We start from the raw sequence: 24,544 nt of genomic DNA on the forward strand, positions 1-24,544 counted from the left end.
ATGATGTGTTATGAAATTTGCTACTCGTTTCTGTAGTATTTCATCAGTCTGCCTATGTGCAAGTGTAGTAAAGCCAAGTTAAATTTCTTTGAGTACATAGAGTATTACTGACATGAGAGACAGGGATGAAGGCACTGTGGAAGAATTGTAGCCTGAAGAAAACTTCAGCCAGTCCACCTTCATTAACTTTACATGGCCTCGGCAAGTCTGAGGTGTAATCTGCCAAAAAACTTGAAGGAGCAGGACTGTGGAAAGGGAGTTGGGATATGAAGGGAGTTTGTGGCTTGTGTTGGATAGCTGATACCTGCAGAGCTCAGGACATGATCTAGGTTCTGAAAAAAAAACACCAAACACATCAAAACAAACAAACAACATACAAAATGCTGTATCATTGCTTACCTTCATCAGAAGTCTTCAAAACACCCATTTAGATTAGCATTGCTATGCCAGTGCTTAATTTGGCTGATGGGTATATTATAGGTAACATTCCAATGGTAGAAAGTGACCTAGAAATCACTGTTCTGTCCTCCAGTGGAAAAAAACTGAAATAGTTTTGGCATTATAAAACTTGCTTGATTAAAATGAAGTCTGATATTTAAGTTTTTAAGGACTGAAGATGAATGACTGCTAAAGCATCACTTACTATGATGGAGTGACTGACATTAGGAATATTTTGTTGCCATATGTATATGTGTGTGTGTTAAAACACATAGATACTACCATGTACATATAGGGATTTTTCTGTGTGTGTATATTGTGTGTGTTGTTGTTTGCATTTTTTATATTGAGTTGTTATGTAACAAATAGAGTCCACAAAATTGTTTTGAAACACATTTGTTGGATGCACCTGGATATGTGTGATGATGTGACATGGAAAAGAGTGACTATCCTGCAGGGAATAGAATAGCTTTATGACCATTTAGAAAGTATAACTTGGTCGAGGAGCAGATAATTCCAGAGGTGGTTGTAACTTCAGGCTTCACTTTTAATCCTATAACTCCAATCAGAGGATGGCACTTACTCATAACTTAAATTAATTGGGTACTAGTGAGCACTCTGTTATGCAAGGGGGAAGTAAGTTAATCATGCCTAATGAACTGTAACGAGCTTATGTCACAGCCATCACCAGTGCTTCTTTGGAAGGTGGTGTGCATTTTGTGATCTGTTTTGACGGAAATGACATTTTCTTATTTTTTTTGCTTATTCTTATGATGAAGTTTCCCTGATATGTTCAATTAGTTGCATTGATTTGTTAATTACATCATTAGTATTTGTTCTTAAAAGTCGAGATTTTCATATTTCTCTGCAAAGATATTAAAAAATAAATGGCACCTATGTGCAATCTGTGTGGCCAAAACCAGAAGTATCAAAGGATGGTGAGAGAGACCTGCATTGTCTTCTAATGTAACAGTGTTACTTGGATTATCTGTTCAGAATATGAAAAGAGGACACCATATGTGTATGCTGGTCAGGAAAAACTATAAAATAATCATTGGTTGATGTCAAGGTCTTGCTCAATAAAAGAACAAAGCAAAAGGAAGTTGAACAGATGACATGTAATACTTTACCTGTAAAAACTGCACTAAATAAATGCAAAGCTTGTTCAAGTGTTTTATGTTTCCAAATAGTCTCTTAATTCTACAACTCAAAAATGGAAAACACAAATCCTTAAAATGAATTTAAATAGGAGGCTGTAATTTTTAAGATAGTCTGTCTGATTTGATTTTTTGAATTGGAATGAGATATAATTTTTCTTTGCTTTGCAGGTAGTTATTTATATCACTACAAATGTCAGTGAATCACTAGGAAATTTTCATTTATATCTATCCAGACTCTGAATCTAACCTAAACTTTACAGAGGTGTAGACAACTTTAATAGATTTCAGTAATAGGAGATTAAGTCTGTGATCAAAGAATAATTGCAGAATTAGCTTATTTCACTTCAGTCAGCATCCTTTGCTGCAATCCCTGCAGTGTTCAATACCATCCCTCTCTTTAGGGGTAACAGCCCTGGCAGCACTGAAAATCACTGAACATTCTTCATCTTCTTCAGAGCAGATCTGGCCATTTGAGATGAATGAGACACAAGAGCCTGTTTAAAATAATATGACTGACTTTGCACTGAAGCAACCAACGAGAATTCACAGGAATCTTTCTTCCAGCTGCACCATCAGGGTGACAGCTGCCAATGGGAGGTAACAAATTAGAGGGCAATGAGAGGAGGAGAATGGGACAAATCAGTTAAACAATTTTGAACACAGCCAGTTTTAATACTGATTATCATTCATTGGCCTGAGAAGCCTGAGCAAAGTCTGCCAGACTATCTGTTCTCATGACTTGTAAGTTTTTGCAGTAGATTGTGGAGTATAGAACTTGGGCAGTGGTAAAAGGTGTTGAGGAGACAGCCTTGGGGCCATGAACTATTTCAAACTTTGTTTCATAGTTGAAATGGGTGTTCTGAAGTTCTAGCAGTTGGACCATGTACTTTGGCAAGAAAGTAAAGGTAGTTCAAATAATAATGCAAAGATGAATATAATTTGTAGAATGTTCAATTAAAATGGGATAACCAACAGTTACCTGTAAATTGCTAGTGGTGTGACTGCTATGCATCTCAGCAGTTATTTAAATGCCATGGCTTACATGTAATGACTTAGATTTTTTTATTTTGTTTCTCAACCAAATTTTTTTTAAGTCCTTCAGTACATAGAAATTGATCAACACACTCTTTCAAAGATACATTAAGGTCCCATTAACCATGAGACTGCGTATGGGTCTCTGTGTAGAGACAGAGCTCTGGAAACCAGGTGGTGAGCAACAAAGAGGTTGAATTCCCTAATTTGTATTGCAAAGGGAATAAATGAAACTGATTTATGCTATGTATGAGTATATAGCTGACTGAATCACATTCTCTGAATAAACTTCTGCTTCTCTTGGCCATCAAATACCCCTGAGTCTGCCTGGAGATTTGGAAGTGTTAAGTGACGGGCTCAATCTTTCTGAAGCGGGCAGGAATTTGTCCTAAGTCTTGCAGTTAACAAAGGTGTTCCTGTTTTCATAGAAACATTCTCTTCAGCTGCTGCTTGGTGGGAACAGGAAGAAGTCTGTGTTAAAGACATTAAGAAACCATGAAAATATTTAAATAGCTTGTGAAATTACATCATATCCACAAATAGGAATAGGCACCTAGTTCTGGGCTTTACAATGCACGTGTGCACTTAACTAGCTATCTGAAAGAAACCAAAGGGATGACCTAGTCTTCCCACATAGTGATATCAATCAGGCCCCAGTTGTACCTCTTCTGCTTGTTTGCTGAAGCAACTACCACCATTTTTAGCACTCTCCCTCCTCAAATTCTTTTAATCATTGTATATTAATTTATATGAATGAGTCAAAGAGAATTTCTCTTATACATCCAGTTGATTTCCAAGTGTACCGATGTATGTATAAGCATAATTGCTCTGTTGAACTCTCATTTTGATATAGTTGTTTACTTTTCAAGTAATAATTTAAGTCTTTCCTTTGGAGCAGGCACTACTTTCCCCTATATGCTTATTTCTGCCATAGCACCAAACATTTCTATTTTGCTTTAATGATTCCATTTTTATTTATACTTCATTCTATGCTTTGCATTCAATTTTGCTTACAAATGCTCTATAAAATCTGTTATTTCCTGGAGGTTTAGGTGAGGCTGTCAGAAATAATCTAATCTAATGTAATAATCTAATGTAACGTTTTAACGGATCTCCCCAAGCACATTGATATTTTTATATATTTTTGTAGTAAGCAAGAAAATGTGTTTTGTTTCTATGGAGTGACTGTATGATAATAAATCTGTTCTCTGATGTGATTAGTTGGGCAAAAATCAAAGGAAAATGTTCTTCATCTGCGGAAGAGGAATGAAGCATTTGGTGTGCGGAAGTCTTTCAGTGCACATAACTCTATACATCATGTATTTCACAGGTTTGAATTTTTTATCAGCATAGAAGTTACAACTTTTTTTTTCAGCTTAAGAAAACTTATTCTGGACAGAGGAAAGCTGTTGCTGATCTAAGCACTGTAAATGAGCTAACATTTAAACTTGGCTTTAATTTTTATCCCACAATCAGATCATATGTTATCATTTGATACACTGAGATAAAATTGAGTACAGCCACATCCTGTACATAGGCATATATACATACAACATATCATCTGTCTGTAGGAGTAAAACAACTTTTGGACTAGACTTACGACCATGTGAAAGAGGATACTAGAATCTATTTCCTGTATGGCTGATTTCAAGATATTTTCATGAGGTGTGGCACTGGAGCATGAGTTGCACCAAGTTATTCTATGTATCCCTGGGGATAAATGAGTGTTCCAGAAAGGAAAGTTTACAAGGAAAGTATTTATACTTGCTTATTCTAAGGCTGTACTCTTAATTACTAAGGAAACTATTATATCTTTGAAAATTGATAGCTGCTGAACTGCAGCTTTTGTGTAAATGCCTTTTTATGAAATGGTCATTGTGCAATCTGAAGTGACAGATTATTGCTAGCTGAGCTGCATTGCTGAGAATAATTGTTAATTACTGCTCTAATTCAGTGGGTTATACTTATAGTGACCCTCACTGATTTTATCTGAAATCATGTTACTCTTAGTATTTGCTTAATAATAAGGACTTTGCTTAGTAATAAGGACTTTCCTTAACAATGGTGTTAAGGAAATTAACAATGGTGTCTAGTCATCCGTCACGATGTATTACTTCTGCTCTCTGCTTTTTTCTTTTGGTATTTTCTGAAGAAAAGTATGTGTTCAGTGTCAGGATTTCGTGTCTGTGTTATCAAGGTGCTTTGTTTAAAATCGGTAAAAATTTCAAAGTAATTATTTCTATCAAGAACCAGTGAGTGTCTAAATATTTATTAATAATATGTGATCCTTACATATTGAAAGAAAATATCTGCTGCTGCCTGTTAGGGATATAATTTTTGCTGCATTATTCATCAATTTCTAATGGCGTAGGTTGGGAGCGGGGAGCTGAGCTGTGGGTCTGTAGGTACCTGCACACCCAACTCCACCCCTCTCGTGGTGCTTTCTAACATCTGTCCTTCTTGTCCAGGCTGATGCAGATGAACTGCTTGCTTTTCAGAGGGCAGGAGTTTGCCCCTCTCCTCCAGTCCTGTTCTCCAAGGTCCTTTGCAGGAGCTCAGATTTTGAAGTCCTTGACAGGCTGCCCTGTGCAAGGACAGCTGAGAAGAAAAAAAGGTTTATGTTGCACGACTCTGACCCATTCCCTGCAGGATGTGCTTGGTAATACAAACACAGTTCTTTGCATCCTTTGCACTGGTATTTTTGATCCTTGTACCTGTTCCATCAGCAACTGAGTTTACTGCCATAGAAACCAGTGAGGGTCAAAACAGAGATTTTCTCTATATGAGCTTGTTTCTGTTTCTTTGTCTGAATTTTCTAATGAACAGACAATTCATTGCAGTTGTGGTAATAAATATTTGCTCACTGAGAAGAAACACAGATCTCATACGAACTTCCATTTAGCCAAGTGTGTGCCTCCCAAAGAGCTTTGTTTTAGAGAGTGATTCTATTGCGTGGAATGGAGACTGTTAACAACCAGCAGAGTTTATACATCTCATTTTTCTTTCTCATTTTGTCAATATGCTGGGCAGAAAGATTGTCTTACTTGGTAAGGATTTGAAAAATCAACACCTCTCTTAATAAAACAAGCAGTATCTGCTCCTGAGCGCAGCACAATCCCTGTTTGCACCACAAATCCACCTTCCTTGCCCAAAAGAAGGGAGATCCATTTCAGTATTATTATTCATCTTCTTTTAATTATCTGTTAATGTAACATGAAATATCATAATCTGGCAAATTCAGACACATTGCTTTTAAAGAGATGATTGTGATTCAGGGAAAGGAGTGCCAGGAGAGCCCAATGAGAGCTGTGCAATGAAGTCTAGCTCTGTTTTTCTGCCTTATTCCAGGAGTTTTCCTTTGGTGGAGTATATTGCAAAGAGTAATGTCACTGCTTTCTCTCTTTCTTTTTGGTCACATCATGTGACAGTAAGCCATGACAAGTTTGAAGATCAGACCTAAAGTTTGTATTTTAATAATTTTTTGATCATAGTGAAATGTTACACCTGCTCTGAATAGCAAGTATTGGATGGAGATGGCTGGGGTGCTGCTTTCAGGTCTCGGTATTAATTTTTCAGACTGGATTTTGGACAGTGAAAGATCCATGGGTTATTTCTAAAGGACTTGCAAAACATTAGCAATCCTGTAGTCTGTAAATTAAGAAATGTTATTCTAGAGTATGGCACTAGGGGACACGCATGGAGACAAATCAAGATATATGAGTTTAAGGCAAAGCACAACTCCTTGTGCCTTTTATATTGAAATCTAATTTGCAACTGCAACTTTAACAAGCATCTAAATTCCTTTGGTGCACAGGCCCATTAAAGAAAATGAGCAAGTGCCCACACTTCATACTGGTAGACAATCTATTTCAGTTAAGTGAGTACTTAAACACCTTTTTTTTTTGGGACTCATGTAGCAGTGTAAATAAAATGGGCACAGCCAAACTCTCACATGACTCTCACAAACTCTCCTTCCTGTGTGAACATCTCCACCCATGTAGGCTGCTGAGCACCTTGAGCTCCCATTGACTTCAGATGGGAGAGCACTTACAATTTAGTTGCATTATGAATATTTGAAAAAATCTATTATCTGTTGTTGTCTATATTGAGACTAGTTAAAAAGCTTTCATGTTTCCTACATATGTTAGAACAACTCTGAAGCTTATTTGGATATGTTTAATATGAATCTATTGAAGTCACTGATTGTGTGGTACTGTATCTTTTCAGTAAATAGCTATATGCATAGTGTTGTAAAGAGCAACTAATTGAAATTTCTGGCATTAAAAACATCAACCTAACTAATATGTATGGTTGCTTAGTCATATTCATTATGAGGATTACCATGACACTCTCTTCAAAGTATAACATTATTGTGCAGGCTAAAGAAGAGAGCTTCATTCCTCTTCGTACTGTACTGAACATTGTGCAAACATGTTTTTTATTTTTTATGGCTATAAATGAGATACTCAATTTGCTACAGCAGCGCAGTATTTGCTCTATCTAGTATGACTGTCAAATCTGAAAGCATTCCCAGAAAGAATTACTGTGCCTTGCAAGGACCTAAGCTTAGCAGTTTGAACATTTCCTTTCTTGAAGTTGCTTTCCTGCTGATATTTATTGCAAATCAGAAACATGCTTAAAGATATTTTGCTTCTACTTAACTAACGAATAGTAACTTGAACTGTGCTATTTGATACAAGAAATAGTTTTACTGCCTGCATAAAAATCTCAGTGACTTGAATATGTGTAGGTAAAGCTTTTCTGCCCAGAATATTATTTGCTTATGCTTATGCTTGGCAAAGCTGTTGATGTGTGATATTATTGAAACTAAATAAATCAATGCATCCTTAAACAGAATGCCAAAAATAAAATGTAGTTTCAGCTCAAAGGTGTGGAACTGTGTGGGTAGTTGGAAGAAGTATGTGCAACGCTTTTTTTTTTTTCTGCATATCTCTGTTGTCTTACTTACCATCCGTCATAGTGTGCACCATGTCCTTGTCTGGTTAGCACACTGATACTGTAAAACTGTTGTATCTACGTATAGCTGAGCCTTCCTTACCACTCTTTTTTCCTTCTCATATGGATGTGGGAGCTCTGAGTACTGGAGATTTTCCAACACCATTGTGTTTTGTTTGTTTGTTTCAGCAAGGGTGATTTGAACTATGATTATTCAAAGTTTCTTAAATGAATATGAGAGGAACATGATGAATTGCTGGTACTTTGGGCTATGTTCTCATCAGTGGGATTCAGTCTAAGATTCACAGTTAGCCACCCTCCGCTCAAGCTAGGTTGATATGTAAGTATTGATACAGATCATTCATCTTAGAATTTTTGTAACTGAAGTTACTTCTGACTTGCTGCTATTACACGTAGAATGGAAAAAGGTATTTGTTGCCATGAGCTGATCACTCCCTTTGAGAAAGCATGTAATTTCTATTAGCATAACAAAAGAGCAGATGTAGCTTTGCCCAGAGGCCAAATATGCCTGAAGTGAGAATATAAAGAAGATAAGCATAAATGGTATTTCCCTTGAGAACGCTCTTCAGATCTGCTGATTGTACTTCAGAGCAGAGGAGCATTCTGAGTACTTTAAAGTATCACTTCCTTCTTGGAGAATTTAAAAGCAGCATGCATGTTTTGGATAAATTGTGAAGTTTTTGTGACTTTACCTTCCAAAGGCAGATGAATCAAGTTCACACCTCTTCTTGTTTAAACTACCTGGGAAACCCAAATGCGTCTCCCTTCCTGAAGAGATCAAGAGGGATCTTGAATCTCATGTCTTATCATTGTCATCCTCTGTTACTTGGATATCTCCTACAAATCTGTAGCTGTTCTGAGTGGCTCCTTGAACTACATTTATCCTTTCTCTTAAAAGATTTCCTACCCATCTGCCTATGTCTTTATCCTGTCAGCTAGCCTCATGCTGCTGGATTTCTCTCCTCAGTCCAATGTGGCCAAGGCCAAATAGGTGCACAGAGGTGGCCAGTCCTACACTCCTGGCTCACAGGGGAAAAGCACAGAGTTACAAGCACACAATAAAAAAATAAACTGTCCTTATTTGCTTAATATTTTATACTCACCATTTGGTGAAAGGGGGTGGTGGGGGAGGTTGTTTGTTGCCTTCATTTTTACTTGTTAAAGTGTAGATGTATGGAAATGACTTAGTTAATGGTTTTCTGGCATCTCATCCCAACACAAGTGAGAAGTATTTTAGCATTCATCTGAAACCAAATGTTTTCAGATAAGGAGATGATGTCTTCAGGCATTTTTATCAATATTTAATTATGCATATCTTTCTATATAATTTATGGCTTTTATGCACTCTTAGTGCACTTACACAATAGTAATCAGGTTGTTTGGCTTGGTTCAGCTGCCATTTAATGACAAATTGTTACAGATTCTGAATTTAAGACTGGATTCTTGAGTATAGTGTATTTTAATGGGATCATGGGTAAGTGAAGTTTTGATTCTGTTTACAGGATTAATAAATTTGGTTTGTGTGGGTATTAAAGCTCTGAACAACAGTAGAAACTGTACAAAAAAAACTGTTTGTAAAAGGAGTTGATGTGTGAGGCATTAGCAAGCAGTTGGTTATGCAGAATTTTACTGTGCAATACTTGTACTAGATAAGATACAAAATTTTAACTGAAAATCCTACTTGTCCTCAAGCACTCTAAACCCCTTGTTCTGAACCAGTTTTCCTATAGGCTGGGTGTTTAAGGTACATATTTAATTACCCTATGTGATATCACTTTACAGTTACGTAAAATGGTTTGTGTATAAGATATCAAAAAGCAGGAATGAAAGTTTGTTCCAGGGAAGAATTTCCACATAGCATTGATTCTTGAAAATTTCCATAAACTATTTGAGCACCATGTATTTTTGATTCCATGGCAATAGTAATGTAAACACATAAAATATTACCGTTAAACAAAAACAACAAACAAAATTTAAAATCAACTTACTTTAATATAACAGATTGTTAAAATGCTAAGCAAATTGGATTCTGTCCCAGCATGTTCTGTGGATGGCACACAGTAAATTGCGTGCATGTTTAATCTTATGGCTAGGTTAGAGCAAGATTGATTTGGGTGGCTGATTTTGGAAAAAAATAAATTAGGTTGGTGTTGTAAAAAGCTGTTAATCAAAGTTTGGGCATTACACTTTTTAAAGATGTAACTCTTTGGGGCAATGAGATCTGTATGATTAAAATCTTAGAATGATATTTTGTTTGTTGAAAAATTAAAAAGAAAAATACAGATCAGCACACTTCACTTCTTATGGAAAAAGGAAGATAAAATGTTCCCTCCCCTCCCCTTGGAAATTTTGAAGTCATCCTTTGTGTCTGATCCATCTACTTGTACTGAACTTTGCCTGTCACAGTCTCATTTTAAAATCAGACAGTTAAACCTTATATAAGGTTGCTTTCACTAAGCATGGCCATTAACAATGGGATTGTTCTCAAGATTTATAATTAGAACTATACGTCTGCTCCAAGAAGTCATATGAGCTGCTTTAAACTAAATGCTTTACTTTTATATCTGCTAAGGTTCCCCAGATTGCCCATGAATCAAAAGAAGCTCATCTCTGATGGCCTTATAGGAGCAGCTGTGGTTGAAAGTAAATGAACTAACTGATTTGATAGATAACTCTCAATAGCTTACAGATTGGATTTCCACATAGCTCAGCATGTTGTTTTGTTAGCAAAATATGTAGTATCTGAATACTGATAAGAAGCAACATGAATATTGGAAAATAATGCTCTAGTGTGAATAGAAGAGAGTGAGGATATTGGGTGTGAATAGTCTGTGACCCAAGATATTTTTTTTATTTACTTATGTGGCTCATCTACTTACCTTTATTTGGCTGATATCCTTCATTCATCCTACATTTTTATGGTGTTTTATTTTTAGAGGAGGTAAATTATGTGAGTTCCAATGAAATACCAGTACTAGAAGAGGAAAGCTATTCAGACTTTCCTTCCTGAAACATTTGCATTTATGCCTGCTGGATTTCTTGGACTTGCACCAGGCTGATTCACGAGCTTTTTGGTGCCCTCTATTACTGTTTTTTTTTTTTTTTTTTTTTTTTTTTTCTGTTACCTGGTGAAAAGATTTCTATGAGTTTGCAAAATGCATTTTTGTGTTTCTGAAAATAAATCTGGGATTTTATCATTTTGTTTTCAGCAAAAGTACATAGAAGCAATGTAATCCTGAGCTGCTCCTAAGTCTTTAACTGTAAAAATTTATTATCCAAGCCCGGAAACTAAAGAGATTTGGGTGTAAAGTTACCTGCTGTTGGGTTTGTCAGACCCTAATGTGCTCTGGAGTCATTTTGATACTTTTCCCTACAACCATGAGAACTGGAAAAATTCTTAAATAAAACCACTGTACTTACGATTTATTTATTTATTTATTGTGATCCCGTGACACCAGAGGTGGACCTTTGGTTCCCCTCCTCTGTTTTGAAAGTTTTGTGGTAAAATCATGGTAGCTAACAACACTTCAAGACCTTCTGGTATGCATTCAGGTTTCTTTCTACCTAATTTTATAGCATCATTTTGTGCGAATTATTTGCCTCATCTAGGTAGGTAACCCATACAGAACAGATCATCATCAGCATATTCTAAACTTTTTTTCTGCATAGCAACATGATAAGAAACAGGACCTCATTTACTTCTAGCTCTGTCACAATTTTGTTGTGATGCATCAAATGTGAACTGTTGGCAGATTAATGTTTCCACACATCAAAAAGTCTGTTACTTTCCCCTATGTCTTTGGAGTAACTTCCCAGCAATGGTCTTCTCTGTCTTTGAAAAGTCATCAGCTTTCCTGATCATTTCCTAGTCATTCATAACAACTGTTTGTAGGGTTTTCACTGAAGGGACAGACTCAAGAGCTCTCCAAATAACTCAGGTGTTCCGTAAAATGGCTAATTTCAAGTCATTTCCCCATGGAAAATTATGTCTCTCTGGACCGTTCAGGAAACCATTTACTTGTATCAGTGCTGACTAATTACATGAATAAAGCATAAGGATACTGGTTGTACATACCATGAGAAAATAAGATATCTAAATTAGATAAATGGCAAAATATTAATCTGCAATTACAACAAGGGGCATAAGAGAAATCATACTCTGCTATAATATATGGCATAAAATCTTTCTTTCTTGCTAAAAAATGGATATACTATATGTTGCCATATTTTTCACGGTGAAATACTTAGAGAAAGTACAGAACTTGTACAAATCTCTTTTTCTCCAAAAATTAGAAATATTAGGCTAGTGCTAACAGTTCACCTTGATGTTCAGCACCATGTCATGGACCCGCATGGGTAAAAGAGGGACTGATCTGTATTCAGGAAATATTTGTCCTCCCTTACCTTTCATGCAGGCATCAGTTCTGTACTACTTATGTGTTGGGATTCTCTTTCACTCCAGAAGTTCTATGAGCCATCATTCATCCAAGTAGCTATGGTGCAGCCAGCTACACACTGCTTTTAACAGAACTACATGAGTCAACTCTTCTCTCCTTCATTGAGATAAGTGTAAGCCATTTCTGTAATAGTGGAAGATGAAAATTATCTGGAAAGGGGACATCTTGAGAATAAATGTTTTATCAAATAGTAACATGAAAATCCCCGCTGTTTCACATCATTTTTTTTCCCCCTTAATCAGGTTCATTCAGAGGCTTGTTGATGTAATTTCAGTCTTTGAAAGCATTCTTCCCTGATCGTGGTGGACCAGGAGCTGAGGCTGAGACTTCAATTTCCAATATTTGCGCAGTCCATGAATGAAGACCCAGCTGGTGCGTTCCAGCCTAGGGAATGGTTCATGACCTCTATACAAAACTAGTCATCTTTCATAATTACGTTATGCTGTTTCAGCATGATGGCATGTTGAGTTACTTTAAATTCATTAGACATGACACTAGTATTTGAAGAATGTAAAGGATTAAAAACCATTGGACTCTGCAATGATCGTTAGAAACCCTGTTTCCATCCCTTGGTATTTATTTGCTAATTTTTGTAAATGTAAAATCAGTGACAAACATTGACTCTTGTAGCAGGCCCTGATAAGCCAAAGAAGTATATTATAATTAAGCAGATATAATGAAGAAAAAATGTTATCTAGTGAAATTCTTAGGATAAAACCAGGACCTGAAAATAAAGAAACCTCTACAAAATGAATCCCTGCAGGCTCCCTCAGGAGATGGGAGAGAACATGCTTGATTAATCTGGTGCTAATCTTTGACAATCATGCTTCTCTGATATTTATTCCTTGAAATAATAAAAGGGGACATGTCAGACATACGAAAGCCATAATGTACTCCCTTGCTTGCTACTGCCCTTTTCTAACTTGAGTGTTCCTCTCCCAGAGCAAACTTTTAAAATAAAAAGCCCTCCACTCGTCCTTTCTGTTGACCTTTACTATTTTGTGGCTCTGCATTTGCACAGTTAAATTACATGGTAAGAAATTTTCCATCCTTTTTCTAGCTCTGTCAGAGAGTATTCATCTTCTCAGTACCAAATTGTGGAACACACAAAATCTTCACAGGTATGTGTGGGCAGATTTGGAGAACATAAAATCTATCCTCGGCCATAGAGTTCCTGCCCTGCCTATCCTGCAGCATGCCTTGCCATGTGTGGAAGTGGAGTGACAAGTCCTAGGGAAGAAAGTCTCTTCTGCTCTTTTTAGTAATTACTAAATTATTTCCACAGTCACATGTTGCTCTGTTTTGCCTGGAAGTACATAGTTTTGTATAATTTCCCCCCAAATTGGTCCCATGGTGATAATGGGGGAGTTTTCTCCCTGGGCACCTCTGTGAGATGTTTGTGTTGGGAATTGCATGTTCCATACTCTTAATGAATTGAGACAGGAATGTAATAACTTGAGACTTTAAAAGTGTGCAGGGTGTCTTGAGAGGAAGGGTTTTCCTTTCAGCTCCTCTATTTTGGTGTCTGCATTTACAGAAATTTTTCTATGGGTCTCTATGGAGGGAAGAGACTGTATGTCTGAAACCTGGATATTAATCACATCTAAACACAATTCACCTCACTTTTACCTGGGAATCATTGCATCATTTCAAGTAGTCTGGTATAAATGGTACCAAGGTAATGCACTGCAAGATATATTATTCACCTACATTTGAGATTCATAAAAATAATTTCCTTCTGGATATTTTTGATGTGATGTGAAATTATTCAGCTTAAATTCATGACTAATCTCTGTTTTTCAAATTTTTCAGTCTTCATAAGAATGCCAAATATCTACTATAATTCATTAAACAGGAAACAGCTTGCACTGTATATGTAGACCTAGCACCACATGCTTTAAAACTGTTATAAAAACAGAATATCTGCATTACAGTGGCATAAAATAGAACAATTATTTCTCTATATCTCTTTGGAAGATATAGAGTGAGAAAGAATGAAGTAATTAAGATATCTTTAAAGTTTTACTTGTTGTCTCATAGTAATAATAATATTTTTAACTGAATAAAGTCATCCCATGGGTTGCTTTTTAAACCATATTCCATATTGTTTCTTGCTTCTTGTCATAATATCATTAAATAGAAATATTACAAGCCCACCCAGTGGAAACTTGATTTTGGTCTTAAGTTGACCCCAATTTTGTTCTGGTTTAGCATTTCATTTTCATTTAATAAAAGTAGTATAGTATTTTATATAAGCATTCCTTTCTCTAACCAACCAACTATTGCAGCTTTTCCCCCAGTAGCCATAAACCACGGTCAGGGCTAACCTCTGCTGTTACAGCAGCAGTGAATCTGCCCTGCTGATCTCATGAAAAAGCTGGAGCTGGAAACTAAGATGGCATGAATATAGCTGAGGATGTGGTTTTGAGAGAAATACTCATGTAATTTCTTGGAATTAGGGAAGTGAAATGTGCAATACTGATGATAGCGACTGAGTTATAGGCTCAGTACACTAATTAAAAAGCATCTTAATCTAATATACTAATCTGTCAAATGACAGCTCTAAAGAGAGCTGCTGTCCTGTGCATGAACATGGGAATGTTGAAATTATGGTCTGTAATGACAATTTTACATTGTGTACAAAATTCAAGAATACTGTTAAAACAATAGCAACAACAAAACAGTTGAAGGATTCCTTATTTTTGGTGTGAAACATACTGGGAGATCACAGAATCATAGAATCATTAACCATGGAAAAGCCCTCCAAGATCATCTGGTCCAACCATCCCCCTACTACCACCGTCACCCACTAAACCATGTCCCTAAGCACCACGTCCAGCCTTTCCTTGAACAACCCCAGGGACGGTGACTCCACCACTCCCTTTGGCAACCCATTCCAATGCCTGACTGCTCAGTATAGCTATAAACTGTTAATGTGCAAGATAGAAGAAAATAAAATTTTCATTTATTCTTTTCTTTCTCTTATCATTGCTGTTTCTTTGTTTACAATGCTGTGCTAGAATCCAGCTAAGAAGCTAGAAAAATCAAGTCAGTTTGAATAAAGCATTTCTTAATAATTTCCATAACTACTACTAACTAAATTTTTGCTCATATCAGTGTAACATCTAGGGGTTTTCATATTTTGAGATTTATCTACAGAATTCCTTTGTATAAAAGTCTCTTTTATTGGGTAACTGGTATAGCTTTCTTGTATCCTCCACCAATAATTTCAAAATATGGGGCCAAAAGAAAAAGTACATTCATTTGATGTACATCGAAAGCACCTTTGATATAACATCTATATTCCTCCTTTAGAAATGACTTTAATGGGTGATGAGATGACAGTTAAATGAAAATAGCTGATTTTTTTTTTTTTTTAACAAACATCATTTCAGTTTGTTTTTTGAATATAGAAAAGTACCAATTAGATTTTGCATGTGTAATAAAATACTAAGTCTGTATAAAGCAAAGTAATAATTGTACTCTTTGGGAGGAATGTGAAGCTTTAAAAAATCCCAAATGAATACTTCTGTAGGTGTTTAAGGATACAACTCTAGAATCCCTTATAGTTTTAATTATTTGCTGTTTTCTTCACAATTTTTTAAATTTATTTTTGGCTAAGCATAGTGGATAATGTGTCTGAATATTCTCTTCATAGGTGTTTAAATATCTGCTAAGGTTCCTAAAGCTAGAATTTACTTGCAGTCTAACATCTGTTTCAAAATCATTGTAAACACATAGAGTCAGATCTTCAGCTGCTATAAAAGCATCACATGAAGTTAGTGGAGCTACGTGGAATTTCTTCAGAGGAGAATTTGGCTTGTGATATTTGTATCTGCACTTTTATTGTTCTTGGATGTACATACAGGCTAGGGAACAAGTGTCTGGTGTGCCATTCTGCAGGGAGGGATCTGGGAATTTTGGTTGGCAAGCTCAGTATGAGTCAACAGTGTGCCCTGGGGCCAAAAGGGCCAGCCATATCCTGAGGTCTATCAAGCACCGAAGAGCTTAATGTTGGAAAGAAGTGATTGTCCCAATGTACTCAGCACTGGTGCCACCTCACCTCGAGTACTGTATGGGGCTTTGGATGCAACAATATAAGGAGGACATAAAACTATTAGGGTCTGTCTGAAGAAGAGCTACAAAAATGGTTAGAGGGGTGCGGAGGAGCAGGTGCTGATCTCTTTTGCCTGGGGACAGCAACAGGACCTGAGGGAACAGCATGGAGCTGCTACAGGGGTGGTTCAGGATGGATATCAGGAAAAGGTTCTTCACCAAGAGGGTGGTGAGGCACTGGCACAGACTCCCCAGGGATGTGGTCATGGCTCCGAGCCTGCCTGAGCTCAAGGAACATTTGAACAATGTTCTCAGCTGTTTGGTTTATCTAGCATGTAGGTTGTCCTTTGTGGAGCTGGGAGCTGGACTCATTGATCCTCATGGGTCCCTTCCAACTCAGGATATTCTATGATTCTGTGAAATCTGGTACTGGCATTCAGAATGCTGCCTTTGATGTGACAAATGTGCTACAGCAGATGGTTTCATTACCACCAGTGATGTGTATTTTATACCTTCGACATCAGTCTTCATGGTCTGACACCAGTTGCAAGACTGGTATTGCTGTTAAGCTATATAAAATCCTGGTGTCAGGTTCTTAATGTTCTGAAAGTAATAACACTCCTCATCTTCTATTAAAATAAAACATACAGGCACTCAGTTTCCTGTGAATAGATTTCAGCAGATAAAAGCCAGAACTTGGAGAGCTGAGTTATTGTTCCCACTAATAATTGTAAGTTTAACACCACCTTCCTTTGAAACCTAAGTCAATTAATCTGCTTCTGTTCTCCTCACCTGCAAAAGGATAGCAGTTCACAACCGCATTCATAAAACTGAAATTAAACACGCTGTGTGTTAGTAATAGAGTTAAAATCTCTCTCCTTTAAAGGTTACCTGTTGTGGTTTAACCCGACCAGTAGCTGAACACCACACAGCCGTTCGCTCACCCTCTCCCCTCCTTCTCTGGGATGGGGGAGAGAAACAGGGAAGTGAAGCCTGTGAGTTGAGATAAAGACAGTTTATTAAGACAGAGAAAATAGTAATAACAATAATGATGATAATAGTACAAAATGTGTACAAAACAAGTACTACTAATAACAATGTGTACAAAACACAGTGCAGTTGCTCACCACCCGCTGAACAATGTCCAGCCTAACCCTGAGCAGTCTGGCCCTTCTTCCTCCAGCTAGCCACCCCTCTATATTGTTTAGCATGACGCCAGATGGTATGGAATACCCCTTTGGCTAGTTTGGGTCAGCTGCTCTGGGTCTGTCCCCTCCCAGCTCTTGCTGCACCCCCAGCCTGCCCACTGGCAGGACAGAGTGAGAAGCTGAAAAGTCCTTGGCTTGGTGTAAGCACTGCTCTGCAACAATTAAAACATCAGCATGTTATCAGCACTCCTCTCATCCCAAGCCAAAACACAGCATTCCACCAGCTACTAGGAAGAAAACCAACTGTCTCCTAACTGAAACCAGGACATTACCTAAGAAATCTTATATGATTGGTTCCTTTTTTAAATGATAAACTTTTCTTTCAGCATAATTTCTGTATGATGCATAGAATAATTTCATGTATGATGCATATAAGTTGCCTCTGCTGGTCTGGAAAAAATACTGAAGTAAATTGAAAATAAAGAAGGTGTATACACTGATACTCTAATAATTGCAATGTATATAAATCCAGAATGCAAAATTCAGAAATAAATTTAGAACTTATTGCAACATGGCAAAAATAGACCAATTGAAAACTTTTTAAATTTAGTGCCCACAAAATATATGTGTCCCTATTTTTGACAGAGGTTGTTAAAATAAGAGGTACCTTCCCTTAAGCCATGTAGAATGCTGTGAATACCGTAAAAGCCCAAGACAAATATTAGAAACAAGTTGTGCAGCAAATTGATTGCACAGCTGTATCCCTCAGGAAGGCAATGCAGCTTCCAGTTACAGACTAAGAGATCATTGTTTGAATTTTCTCCCATTTCAGCCCTTTAATGAGTACACCAGCAGCTTGCAGGTTGTCCCTGGAGTACCATCCTGTTAATTCTACAATAGGCATCGATGGGCCATGTGATCTGAATGGAGCATGAGCAGTAGTGAGTTCGTGAGAATTTGTGAGCTTGGCACGTGGGGACGATAAATAGTTCTGTGGAGTTTGACAGTGTCCACCAATACGGACTTATGGGAAGTGAAGTATCACTCAGACATTAGGTTTGGCAGTAACAGAGGTCATTCATATCTGTACAGCATGCACATTGCAATTTATTTACATTGTGTCTGAAAATTGATATTAATTTATTGGGTCAGTTTCCTATGTAAATATATGTTCATACTCTTTGGCAAATATTTTAATTTGCTGTGGTACTCACTTATGATCAGCATAGGTTATTAATGATATGAATACAATAAGGCACAGAAAAGTCTTTGAATACAGCAAAAGTTTGGTAGCCACAATGGACCCAAAAAAGAAGTAGAGATTCTCTTCTTTTTAGACTTGTCCCAAAGTAGTAATCTTCCGCTGTATTTGGTATTCTAGGATGTGATGTCAACGTTCTTCCAGTTTGGGGCTTCTATCCAGCAGGAGGCCATTGTCATGCTGAAGATCATGCAGGATTATGACTGGCACGTGTTTTCTCTGGTGACCACGACCTTCCCTGGATATCGAGACTTCATCAATGTCATTAAGACCACAGTGGAAAATAGTTTTGTGGGCTGGGACATGCAGAACATCATCGTACTTGATACTGCCTTTGGAGATGCCAAGACGCAAATTCAGCTGAAGAAAATTCATTCATCTGTCATCCTGCTGTATTGCTCCAAAGATGAAGCTATCTACATACTGGATGAGGCTCGCTCCCTGGGCCTTACTGGCTATGATTTCTTTTGGATAGTTCCCAGCCTGGTTAGTGGTAACACAGAAATCACCCCCAAGGAGTTTCCTTCAGGACTCATTTCAGCATCTTATGATGAGTGGGACTACAGCTTAGAAGCTCGGGTGCGGGACGGCCTTGGGATTATTGCCACTGCTGCATCAGCCATGCTGGAAAAATACTCCTTCATTCCTGAAGCAAAAACTAGCTGCTATGGTCAACTGGAGAAAAACGACCGGCCATCTCACACCTTGCACAAGTAAGGATTACTGTCTTATTTATTTGTTTATTTTTCCTACAGAACCGTGATAATTTTCCATTCTAGTGCCATTATATGTTTCTTGAAGGAGAATAATGTTTTTTTGTTTGTTTTGTTGATCCTGTCACACTCTTTTTAAGCAATGATTTTCAGATGTTCCAAGGGAATGTGCAACGCTCACTCAAGATTTGCCACAATGCTTACTGTGCACATGGAAATGATGTTACGTGCTGTGGAGAATAGACACTGCTCTGGGCCTGATGTAGAAGGCAATAGAAATTAGTGTTAGGGGGTATGAAACTTAGTTAATAAAATTGCTCCATTGTGTACCTTAACTATGAATTCAATTTCCAAAATGCTATGAAGGCCTTGACAGTTTCTCTGGGACTATCACTTGCAGGAAGCTGGTAACATTTTGAAAGAAAGGAAAAAAGCAGTAAAGGAGGTGTCCCTGGAAATTGTAGAAGCATTAGATTAGTTAGGCAGCTTTTACAACCGGAACTGAAATATGTCACTTCTGCTTGTGAGGATTTAATTTTTGTTGCCTTTACAAGAATAACTGTAAAACTTCATCTGCACTAATCCAAGTTGGTATAGGAGTTTCCTCAAAACAGTTTGTCATATGGGAACTGACAAGGTTTAAATCGGGATTCTCTGTCGTTTATTTATTATCTTGGGCCTTTTATATATCCCCATTGGAAGTAGTACTCCTCATTACTTGTATCCAAAATGTTGCATAATACATGCCACAGAAATAGATTTCTTTATATGTTTTGTGAGAGGAAGTAAAGGGAATCTTGCATATTTTATAACTCTTTATAATATATCATAGGAAAGTTATGAAGCAGTATTTATTATATTTGTTTTGACTGAATAGTCCAGATGCAGCACTTTACAGAAAAGGAGGTTGGAATTGGCACAAGAAGGAAACTCAGTGCCAATTTCATATAGGAGTTTATGGGATGTTTTTAATTTTCCGAGCTGTACGTGCATACTTAGAATAGGAGTTGTTTGCTGTATAATGTCCTGGAACAGTTGTTGTTTTCTATGAAAACGGCATCTTCAGGCACAGCATTCTTCAGAAGCTCTCTTAGAGGCCAAATACTGACAGGTAAATGGATTTTAACATTTCATACGTGTATTTCATAAACCATAAAACTTAGAGTGTTCTGTCATCACAAGTGTTGGTGCTTAAAATACAGAGGTCCAGTTGGACAGACCATAACAACTTGAACCTGTTTTGAAAAGGGCTCCTACCCCACAGGGTTGGCAGTGCACAGCTGTAGATTTGAGTTAGGCATTCAGCACAAGCTGTCTTTCTTCAATCATTTTTTCTCATTAAATGTGTATGACTACAAGAACAGGGCTTGCAAGTGTTAGGGTAGTGAGATGAGACTTCACCAGGAGATTCTGCAGTGTGCAGTGCATGGTGCACACAGAAATTATTAATAGGCGTTGTTTGGATATAGTGCACTGTAGTTAATAAAGTCTTTTTGTTATGCAAAGCACTGATGTGAGAACGTACAGAAGATGCTTTGAGCTACTCCAACAACATAGGAACAAGAAACAGGCTGTTTTTAATTTAGAAATGTCAGAATTACACTAGAATGTATAAACTTTAAATAGTTCTCCTTATGTAATAACTCCCCAAGACTATTCTTGTCACATATAATCAGCAAGAAAAGCAAGTTTATGCAAGCATTTAGCACTGCTAAGTAATCTCTGGGAGCTGACCAGTCTCTCCATGCCAATGTGAATAAAATAAATTAATTGAGTTTTCTTTTCCTCATTCCTCAATTGCAGTTTTCTTCCTACATGAAGGTCAAAGTGTCCTCTAGAAATCAATGCCTAAATTGGGGTTTTATTCTGAAATGTCATCTTCACAGTTCAAGGCCACAGAGAGTGCAGCTTTGTATTTTAAACTAAAAGATAAATGTATATGATGCTGTATTAAGGAACGAACTTGAAGAAAGGATTTCAGAGCATACTTACAATGATAAAGGGCTAAAATAATTGCTGTACTGGGCCTCCCTGTCCATGCTTGGAACATGCAGGAGAAGTGGGGTCACACAGCGGAGCACTGCTGGCAAACTCAGGGGCAGACCACTCAGTGGAGAGCAGGAAAGTAGCCCTATAAGGTGATGCCTGAGGAAAATCAAGCTCAAAAATAGAGCAGGAAAGAGGATTTTAGACTTCATCTGCTACAATGACAGTCTAAATTCAGCTTTAAACCCAGTATAGTATTCTAAGGCTATGCCATAATAGCTAATTTGTGTGTAAATGGAGGTAGGTAATGCTTTATGTGCTGCTTCCCACACCTAGATAGCAAGGTTCATCTCCACTTATGAAGAAATTCTATGTAAAGGAAGCTCTGAAGTGAAAGCTCCTCCTCCCTCTTTCTTAAATCCTTTGAGTATTAAATTAACTTGAAGATATATATGTTCTGAAGCACATAAATTATTCTTCCTGCCACTACAATTCTAAGATGCTTTCATTGGTTTTCCAGACCAGACCCTGAAAAAATCCAGTTTGCTTTAGCTTTTGAGATGATCCAGTCAACGTTAATTTCCGATATCTATACATAAAATAGTGTTTCTATATGAATTAAAGATTTAATCCAAAATATTGTTTCCAACACTATATATATATAAATTTTAAATGCATATGTATTGATTCAACTCTTTTCCCAACCATGGAAGACCTAGAATCACCCAAGACAGAAAAATATCATTGCGTGAAATACTGGCACCACCACAGCAGGATAGATAGAATTAGAAGTTCGCTAATGCAATGTCAATTGAACAAATTCTCTCTTGCCCTCTTTCCAAAAAAAAAAAAAAAAAAAAAAAAAAAAAAAAAAAAAATCAAAACAAACAGTAAATGCTGCTTTATGAATAGAAATTTCTGCTTTGTCTAGGAGTGTATTCACATTGTGTTTAAAAGTCATAACACCCTGGGAGTGACATCTCCCAACATTTACAATAACTCTGATTTTTACAGGAATGGATGAGGGGTGACAAAGCTGTTGCTCTGTTGTTCTCCTGGAAAGCAAGATGTGCCTGTCCATAGGCATGGTCAGTTGTTGACCATGCTGTGTTTACGTTTAGTTACATTCAATTTCCAATTACAACCAAATAATATATGGGATTTGGAGACTTATTTTACCTTTGGTAGTGAAGGTGTTAGACTAGAAAGCTGACCAAATAGCTCTGGGCAGGCTGTGGTTTCATACTCTCACCAGGCGTTGTTTCCATTATTTATCAACGAAGCTGGTGAGGGGTCTGGAGAACAAGTCTTATGAGGAGCGGCTGAGGGAGCTGGGCTTGTTCGGCCTGGAGAAAAGGAGGCTCAGGGGTGACCTTATCGCTCTCTACAGGTACCTTAGGTACCTGTAGACCTTACCTAAGGTACCTGTAGACCGACCTAAGGGGTTGGTCTGTTCTCCCACGTGCCTGGTGACAGGACAACGGGGAATGGGCTAAAGTTGCGCCAGGGGAGGTTTAGGTTGGATATTAGGAAGAACTTCATTACTGAAAGGGTTGTTAGGCATTGGAATGGGCTGCCCAGGGAAGTGGTTGAGTCACCATCCCTGGAGGTCTTTAAAAGACATTTAGATGTAGAGCTTAGGGATATGGTTTAGTGGAGGACTTGTTAGTGTGATGTCAGAGGTTGGACTTTGTGATCTTGGAGGTCTTTTCCAACCTAGTTGATTCTGTGATCATCACCTAAGCCAGAGAGCAGCAGCATCCTGAAGTTCACAGGGGTCTGGTCTGATGGCCAGATGACGGCCTACCACACATTTCATCTCCTTAGCCTTGCTGTTGTGCTGCTGTTGCAATGTGTCTATGAAACATCTGCTCCAGAAGATGAGGGTGTGCTCTCCTTGAAGTCCTGGTATTCATTCATCAGGTTCAATATTTTGATGTCTGCTTTTAGCAATGACAGATTAATTTTCCTCTTTTTCTTTCAAGTGAAATCAAGTATTACTTGGACACGATGGTTTGATGAATAATCCAGAAAATCTGTTTAATGTTTTCAATTTTCAGAGATTTGTCCATTTCATTAAGTTCTGTCAAAAGACTTGGAAAAAAAAACAAACAAACAAAAAAACCCCACAAACAAACAGCAGATAACAAAAAGTATTATCTGCTTTATTGCGTGTTTGAAGATGTATTGTTATTTAATAACTATATATAGAGCAAAATGTTTTTTCACTATTAATGTACTTGCTGTGCAGGAAAGCAAGTGTTATTTAATATAATCACAGAAAAGTTTGGGTTGGAATGGACCTTAAAGACTACCCAGTTCCAAACCCTGCTGTGGGCAGGGACACCTCCCACCTCCCACTAGATTAGGGTGCCCAAATCCCATCCAGACTGGCCTTGGGCACTGACAGGGATGGGGCACCCATAGCACTTCTGGGCAGCCTGGCCCAGGGCCTCACTGCCAATTTCTTCCTAATACCTAATCTAAATCTACACTCCTTAAGTTTAAAACTGTTGCCCCTTGCCCTATCACTACATGCCATTGTAAAGTCTCTCTCTGTCTTTCTTGTAAGACCTCTTTAAGTACTGTAATGTTGGAATAAGGCCTCCCCGGAGCCTTTTCTTCTCCAGGCTAAACCGCCCCAATGCTCTCAGCTTCTGTTCACAGGAGAGGTGCTCCAGCCCCTGATAATTGCTGTGGCCCTCCTCTGCACCCATTCAACAGGTCCACATCTCTCTGGTGCTGGTGACCCCAGAGCTGGATGCAGCACTCCAAGCAGGGCCTCACAGGGGCAGAGCGGAGGAAGATAATTACCTCCATCAGCCACCCTTTTGATGCAGCCCAGGATGCGGTTGGCAATTTTAAGACTTGAAGATATTTCAGGTTTTGAACACTGCTGGGTTCGCTCATTTCTGCTTCTTTGCCACTGCATCTGCTGGTCTAAAGAAACAGAAATCCAAAAGAGGGGAAAACAGAAAACCGAAACAGCTGATGGCAGGAATAAAGCTGATGAGACCACAAGGATGCAGGGAGACTCAGATTCTCAGTGCATTTAGACGAGGGTCTTCAAATGAGGATCAAGCTGCAAGTCCCTACCAATGTTACCAGCTGAGTTCAGACATCCTGGATGACAAGAATTTATTGGCAACGTGAAACACTAAATGAGAAAAGATGCTCTGGAGAAGAGAATTTTTGGTAGTGGCAGGATCCCACTTCGATTGGTTTGTGTGGGAATGACTTCTGATCAGGAGATATGGTATGGTGGTGTAGCAGTGAGGTTGGCACACAGGGATACGCTAAATTTAACTTCCTGCCG

The 24,544-nt window shown here is 37.9% G+C and overlaps 1 protein-coding gene across 1 annotated transcript in view; it reads left to right on the plus strand.

Annotated features, from left to right (window-relative positions):
- Positions 1 to 24,544, plus strand: part of GRIN2A (glutamate ionotropic receptor NMDA type subunit 2A) — a gene marked incomplete at both ends in the record, with an annotated part of 191,867 nt that overhangs the window by 95,159 nt on the left and 72,164 nt on the right. Inside the window, one exon of the mRNA XM_082772697.1 lies at positions 18,650 to 19,242. Within this exon, the coding sequence (XP_082628823.1) occupies positions 18,650 to 19,242 (593 nt within the window). The remainder of the gene's footprint in view (positions 1 to 18,649; positions 19,243 to 24,544) is intronic.

The sequence above is a fragment of the Aythya marila genome, assembly GCF_965140915.1.
Source record: "Aythya marila genome assembly, chromosome: 15".
NCBI classification, from domain to species: domain Eukaryota; kingdom Metazoa; phylum Chordata; class Aves; order Anseriformes; family Anatidae; genus Aythya; species Aythya marila.